The following is a 7,686-nucleotide window of genomic DNA, read 5'->3' on the forward strand; positions in this document are numbered from 1 at the left end:
TAGAAGGTGGTCGCTTACGATGCACGGCGTGAGGCAGTCGAGAGATGAAGACATCAGAGGCATGATAATCGACATCCTTGGGAAAGTGGCACCAAAGCTTTGTGAAGACTTGAAACAAGGCATTGACATCGTCCATCGCGTGGGGAAACTGAGAGATGACGGCGCTGCGAGATCAACTATAGTTTTGTTTGCCTTGCGTCGCCTTCGTGATGCCGTCTGGAAAGAAGCTAAAAACTCTCAGTATTTGCAAGAGAATCGTCTCAGGATTACCGAAGCTCTTTCTCCGGAGGACAGAGCGGCTCGGGAGAAGCTCTGGCCTTTGATCAAGAAGGCGCGTGATGAAGGGAAAAAGGCTTCATTCCGCGGTGCTTCGGCTGTCATCAATGGAAAAGTTATTGACTGTCCGGAATAGCCTCGTTGGCTGAGCATCTTCTTTTATCAAAGGTATTAAAGTACACATAAACCCACTGTTCATGTGGCATTTTTGGAAAATAACTTCAATGGTCTATTTTGTTTTGGAGATTTAATACAACGTATGTAGCCAGGCTACCTTGTCGTTTAGACTTGGATTAATCTTCGTTTTTGTTGTAGCCATAGGCAGGCATGAACACTTTGCCTGCGCTCGTTACAGACTGAGATGGTTGAGCACTTAATACTAATGCTACCTTAACAGATTTTACTTAGTTTATTTTTTTCATACAAATATATATGATCTCCTTGTTGGACTTTAAATGAGATCATGTTAGTTTCATTTACTATAAGTGCAGCCATCTCGAACGTTCTTGATTCTAAGTTGACGGCTATTTGTACAACAGGGTTCTTGCTATTTTAAGGCAGGTTATCATCACCTTCTTGTAAGGTCTTTGCATACTTTTTGCGTTCAATAGCACTTTCAGGTAATTTCTGTTCTATATCTCTGTTCCTTTATGGACTTTTGTTTAGACGTCTCAACGTCTTGTCTTTAAATGTGAGAGGTATTCGGGACTTAACAAAAAGGAAAGCATTATTTTTATTCTGTAAAAGGTCTGAAGCTGACTTGATTTTATTACAGGAAACGCACTCTTGTGACTCTGATTCAGGGTTCTGGAAAACTCAATGGGGTAATATTGCTCACTTTAGTCATGGTTCTAACCATTCTGCTGGCGTTTCAATCCTTGTGCATGGTTTCAAGGGCGATATTTTGGAAGTTGTGCCCTCTAGTGACAGAAGATGGATAACAATAATAGTTAAGCAGGACAATAGTTTTCATAGTTTGCAATGTATATGGATTTAATTCACACTTTGACAACAAAAACTTTTTCAATACCATTAGTGGCAAGCTAAGGGATTTAAAGGAAAAATACGTAAATGCCTTTATAATTCATTCTGGGGATTTCAATGAATGTCCTGATGAACTAGAGGATAGATACCCACCTAGAGCGATTTAATCTCTTCTCTGTGCTCAGACCTATCCTTGACTGATGCTTGCCGTTTTTTTAACCCAGACATCCAAGATTTCACCTGGAGTAATAGAAGTCTGACTTTGAAGTCGAGAATTGATTTATTTTTAGTTTCTTCTTCTTCTCTTCAATTTGTTAATGAGGTTAAACATGTTTATGCACCTCTTTCGGACCACAACTTAATTATTTTGAAACTAGGCTCCATTGACCCGCAATCGGGCATGAGAGGTTATTGGAAGTTTAACAATACTCTTTTGAGTGACGACTCCTTTAATGATTCTGTTAAGCTTCTAGCGAAAGAGATCTTCAAGATTGACATTCATAATGGACATAAGAAAAAGTGGGAGTACTTCAAGTATAAAATTAGACAATTGGCTATAAAAAGATCTTAGGAAATAAAGAAAGAAAAAATATGATGATGAATAAATGAACTCAAGTAATGTCAAAAGGAAACATTAACCCAGAAGAAGAAATTGAGCTAAAAGCCATCCAAATTCAGATAGACCAAATATATACACAAAAATGGCAAAGGGGGCATTTATTAGATCAAGGGCTAAGTTACTGGAAGAGGGCGAAAAGAACACCAATTATTTTTTTGCTTTAGAAAAAAGAATGCTAAAAGAAATTCTGTAACTGAGCTCTACATTGATGGCACCCTTTCTAAGGATCTTACTCACATTTCTAGATTTGTTAGCTCGTTTTATTGTAATTTATATCAGTCTAATTTTAACAGAGAAGAAAGTGTAAGTTTAAAAAAAAAAAATCAGCACAGTATCCCTATTATTAGTGAAGACTATAAAGCATCTTGTGACGCTGATCTCTCTTTAAATGAGGTTAAAAATGCTTTGTTTGCTATGAAGAAAGGAAAATCTCCCGGGATAAATGGGCTACGAGCGTAGTTCTATTCATTTTTGGGAGCTTATTCAACTCCCTTTAATGCACATGTATAGGGAGTGTATTGATCAAGGGGAAATGACCACAACAATGAAGCAAGGCATTATCTCCTTGATCCGGAACCTGGTAAAGGCCTTCACTTAATTGATAATTGGCGTCCAATCACATTATTAACTATAGATTATAAAATTCTGGCCTCTGTAGGCTATATGCCAATAGATTCAAATCTGATTTAAATTCAATAATGGCAGAAACTCAAACGGGTTTCATGAAAAACCGCCACATTAGCAATAACATAAGACTCGTTTTAGACTTGCTTGACTATGCTGACAATATTGATTCTGACGCCTTCGTTTTGTTTCTTGATTTTTACAAAGCGTTCGACACAATCGAACACCCTTTTTTAATACAAGCCATCAAGGCATTTGGTTTTGGAAGCCCTTTCGTCGACATTGTCAGCATGTTCTACAAAGATATAAATAGTTCTGTTATAATGAATCAAAATACTTCTCCACGATTTCAGATTAATAGGGGGGTCAGGCAGGGGTGCAACATTTCTCTCTTTTTATTTATCTTAGTAACCGAACTACTAGCTATACACTTAGTAAAGGAAGTACATTTTGGAGGAATAAAGATCTCACAGCTGGCGGACGACACCACCATTTTTTTTTAACAACAAGGACCAGTTAAGCATTGTCTTTGAACTGGTGGAGAAATTCTCTTCTGCGTCTGGTTTAAGGCTTAATCGATCCAAGCTTGAGCTGTTGCCACTTCATTGTGTTGTAGTGACTCTGCTATTGGTAACATTCCAGTTAAACAGAATGTAAAATATTTAGGTATACATGTATGTAAAAATATGATAGTTAGACAGAACTTAAATTTTTCGAATAGGATACAGAAAACCAAATTAATATTCAACTGCTGGCTACAAAGAGACTTGTCCGTCTTAGGTAGAGTATTACTCTCCAAGGCAGAAGGCCTTTCTCGCTTTGTTTACCCTTCCTTGTCTCTTTTTGTAAAAGACTCAATTGCTAATCAAGTCAACAAGACTTTTTTAGATTTCATTTGGAAGAACAAGTCTCATAGGCTTAAAAATAATGTTCTCTCTAACCCTAAAGAAAAGGGAGGTCTAGAGATTTTGGATTTTATAGATGTGGTCAACACATTCAAAATGAATTGGTTAAAAAGGTGCATTCGAAATCCTGATTCTATTTTTTTCTTTATTCCGAACTTTATTTTTAATAAGCTGGGTGGGCTCTCGTTTCTTCTAAAGTGTAATTTTCTACCAAATAAATTACCTATCAAATTGTCCAACTTCCACCAACAGCCTCTTGGCCTGGAAATTATCCTTCAATCACAACTTCTCACCACACAAATCTCTCCTTTGGAGCAACAGCGACATTCTTATTAGGAATAAATCAGTATTCTTCTTCCCTAAGTGGTTCGATAGAGGAATTAACCATGTACTCTGCTTATTTGCTGATTCTGGCACCATGCTCTCTAATGAACAGTTTATGGTATAGCTCATGATTTCCCAACACCTTTTAAAGATTTTAAATCTATCACTGATGCCATCCCTATCGGAATCAGACAATTAATTAAAAATCATCTGAGCTATGGAAACAAAGATATCAGACAGCTTTCACTTATGTTGGATGGTGTAGAACTGTCTGATAAAAAATGTAATAATACGCATATTCGCCGACATTTGCAAAAGAGTAACTCCATTGCTCCAAGGGGGATGTTTTATTGGAATTCCTTAATAAGTGAAATCAATTGGGAAAAAACATGGTTGATTCCTCACAAATACTGTATCTCTAATAAAGCTAAAGAGGTCCACTTTAAACTTTTGCATAACATTTACCCTACAAATTGTTTTGTTGCTAAGTTTCTAGACATTGACACATGCTGCAGCTTTTGTGGACACTGAAACCATTCCTCATTTATTTTTTAATTGTCCAGTTACCAAAAGGTTTTGGGAAGATTTGGGTACTCACTTTCTCCAATCTCAAAATATAACTCACTCATTCACCCTGAAAGATATTATCGGTTACTTTTGTTTCCCACAAGATGGCACCCTGGAGTTTGTACTAAACTTTATAATCTTATATGCTAAGATCTTTATACACAAGCAGAAATGTAATAAGTCTTCCTTATGTTTTAAACATTATATTTGGAACTTAATATGCTTCTTAAATCACACAAGCTTGTAAAGAACAAGAAGAATGGAAAACTTTTGTGTAAATATTATGACCTATTATTCCCCAAATCCTCTTAATATTCTTATTTTTCCACCTTTATTTAGTATGGAAGGTTTTTTTTTGTTCTTTTTTTTTTGTTTTGTTTTGTTTTGTTCTTTGTCTCTGGTATGATATGTCTGTATAAATGTTTGATTGTATATTGATGGTTTTACACGTTTGTACCCAATGTTGCCTTCAATAATTTTTTTTTTTTTTTTTTAAATCAAAGACAGCAAGTTTGGGTATTTGGACAAGGCATTAGACACAATACTAATTACGGTTATTATTACGACATGGCGTGAGCGCAGCGCTCCGCTCCTCCAAACCTAATCAAACACACCTGAACAAGCTAATCAGGGTCTTCAAGATTAGGCTAAAGCTACAGGCAGGTGAGTTTGATCAGGGTTGGAGTTACCCAGACCTCCTTGCATCTTTAAAAACGCGTTTTCAGAAAACTTTTAAACAGCGATTTATGTTGAGGGATTCAGCAGCACATGTTTGCCTCACTGTCCTTCCTGACTGACTAACTAATTCAGCGCGTTTTCCAGCAGAGCTCATTGTGAGATCACAGGTCGAGAGGATGACAGCTCGAGTGTTCTGCTCGTTGAGTGTTGTTTTATTGTGCCTGTTTGTATGTTTGTGCACAACATACACTGGAGTTGCAGGTGAGAAGCTCTTTTAGCTTACAGTCTGAAGAAATGTATAAATAAGTGCCTTACAAAATGATTTCTTTTGAACATGTAGCTACATTAGGCTACGTTTAGTTGCAATGGTAAATTTATGAAAAACACATTAACTGTCCTTGTCTTAGATCAGTATTGTGCTTATATTACACACCTTGCCAGTTGTGGGGTAGAATATAATGATGCATTTATATAGCGTATTTATATAGCGCTTTCATATAGGCTACTACTGTACACTCAAAGCGCTTTACAATCAGGGAATCTCTCCTCAACCACCACCAGCATCCACTTGGGAGGTTGTAACTGCACTTGTTGTATTGGAAACTGATTGACAGTTTAGTGATAAATGGAATTTATTCTTGATTTTTGACCAGATAAATGCATATTTTCAAGTTTGACACCTATATTTCAAAACCTCTGACTTATGAATACTGAAACCATTACAACACTCCCTGGTCCTTTTTAACGATCCTCTTGAATCCTCTTCTGTAGACTCTGGTCAGTGTCCGGTAATGCTGACGGTCGTGCCGTCCCGTCGAGGATGTACTTCTGATAACGACTGCTCTGGAGGACATAAATGCTGTCAATTTCCCTGTGGACGCGCGTGTGTGCCGCCTGTGTTTAGTGAGTTTCAATTAATGATGGATGCTAGAGGTCTCCCAAAAAAAACACTGAAAGTTTTCACTCAGACTTTGCTAGTTAACTTAACAAATAATTGCAAAGAAACTGCAAGTAACACATTGAACTACACATGAAACTTTGAATTAGAAAGATGGAACTATATATATATATATATATAATGCTTCTCAATGCGTCTTTTATAATTATATTGTCATATCCTACTCCATGACAAAATACCTGAAATTTAGCACATCTAGCAGTTTCAAAGAATAGCTTTACAAAATTAATAAAGATGAATATTTAAAATACAATTCCTTCTGTAACCCTTGCTGTTCATGATTTGAGTTTTGTGCCGAATGCCACTGAAAGGACCGACTTAAGATGACTATCTGTATCCCTCCAGTGAAGCCTGCGGCCGAACCGCCAAAGCCTGCAGTTAAGCCTCCAGTGAAGCCTGTGGCCGAACCGCCAAAGCCTGCAGTTAAGCCTCCAGTGAAGCCTGTGGCCGAACCGCCAAATCCTGCAGTTAAGCCTCCAGTGAAGCCTGCGGTCGAACCGCCAAAGCCTGCAGTTAAGCCTCCAGTAAAGCCTGTGGCCGAACCGCCAAAGCCTGCAGTTAAGCCTCCAGTGAAGCCTGTGGCCGAACCGCCAAAACCTGCTGCTGAACTCCCAAGGCAGCCTGAGTGGGCCGACCACTCCGACCACGGCGGCCACTCCGACCACGGCGGCCACTCCGACCACGGCGGCCACTCCGACCACGGCGGCCACTCCGACCACGGCGGCCACTCCGACCACGGCGGCCACTCCGACCACGGCGGCCACTCCGACCACGGCGGCCACTCCGACCACGGCGGCCACTCCGACCACGGCGGCCACTCCGACCACGGCGGCCCGAAACGGTCACGATCACGATCGCCAAAACGGTCAGGATCGCCAAAACGGTCAGGATCGCCAAAACGGTCAGGATCGCCAAAACGGTCAGGATCGCCAAAACGGTCAGGATCGCCAAAACGGTCAGATCGCCACGACAGTCATAATCACCATGATGGCAAATGTAAATCATGATATTGATTTGGCCAAACTCATGCCGGAATTCTTTTACAGATCAATTCAGTGCTTTATACAAATGGAATGTTCCCTGTTTATCACCAAATAAATCTTCTGTTTAATTAAATGTTTTTGCTTGATTGGAATTTTTGGTACAAAAAATACTCCATTTCTGCGGAGTACATGTGGTTATCGTCGGATAATTATATCCTTGATAATATCCTCTGAAAAAGCTGTTAACCTTCCCTGATTAAGCAGTTCTTGTAAAGGTGGTTTATCCTTTTTGTCAGGGAAGTACTGTCAGGAAAACATCACAAAATGGTTAAAAGAAATGCTACATTAATCCCCAACCACTGAGAGATTGCCACTAGCTAGCCCTACCTCATTACACATCAGAGCCCTCCAAGGGGTCGTGGCCTTAGCCTATAATAGTCCCCCATATTCGCCATTATAGCAGGTTTAACGACTGAAGCGACAACTCTCCAGGTTACTATAGTGCGGCCGGCTACGCAATACTCGTCCCCTCTCTCAGGGAACTGAGGTTACGATAGTAACCGAGTAGTTCCCTTTCGAACGGTCACATCGTATTGCGTAGCTGTACGCAGTGGGGACGCCATGCAAAACGTTGCACAATAAGTAACTGGTTACCACTGTAACTCAGGACCCCTGAGCTCACAGAACAAGCCAGAAAAGCCAGTATATATATAACAGACCAGACCCCGTCGGGTCTAGAATAATATGTGTCAGTAATAAAACCAACAT

General features: G+C 39.5%; 1 protein-coding gene across 1 annotated transcript; it reads left to right on the forward strand.

The window, feature by feature from the left end:
• Positions 1–4,964: 4,964 nt before the first annotated feature.
• LOC307003596 (uncharacterized protein) lies at positions 4,965–7,159 on the forward strand. Its single transcript, XM_079622244.1, has 3 exons — positions 4,965–5,238; positions 5,749–5,880; positions 6,281–7,159. Exons 1-3 carry the CDS (start codon positions 5,154–5,156, stop codon positions 6,940–6,942), a joined length of 879 nt encoding a protein of 292 aa, XP_079478370.1. The 5' UTR covers positions 4,965–5,153; the 3' UTR covers positions 6,943–7,159.
• Positions 7,160–7,686: the final 527 nt, after the last annotated feature.

The sequence above is a fragment of the Phoxinus phoxinus genome (assembly GCF_949152265.1).
Source record: "Phoxinus phoxinus genome assembly, chromosome: 1".
NCBI classification, from domain to species: Eukaryota; Metazoa; Chordata; class Actinopteri; order Cypriniformes; family Leuciscidae; genus Phoxinus; species Phoxinus phoxinus.

Coding starts and splice junctions, on each gene's coding strand:
- LOC307003596 (XM_079622244.1), top strand. CDS start 5,154: ATGACAGCTCGAGTGTTCTGCTCGTTGAGTGTTGTTTTATTGTGCCTG. Junction 5,239..5,748: donor AACATACACTGGAGTTGCAG/GTGAGAAGCTCT, acceptor CCTCTTCTGTAG/ACTCTGGTCAGTGTCCGGTA. Junction 5,881..6,280: donor GTGTGTGCCGCCTGTGTTTA/GTGAGTTTCAAT, acceptor GTATCCCTCCAG/TGAAGCCTGCGGCCGAACCG.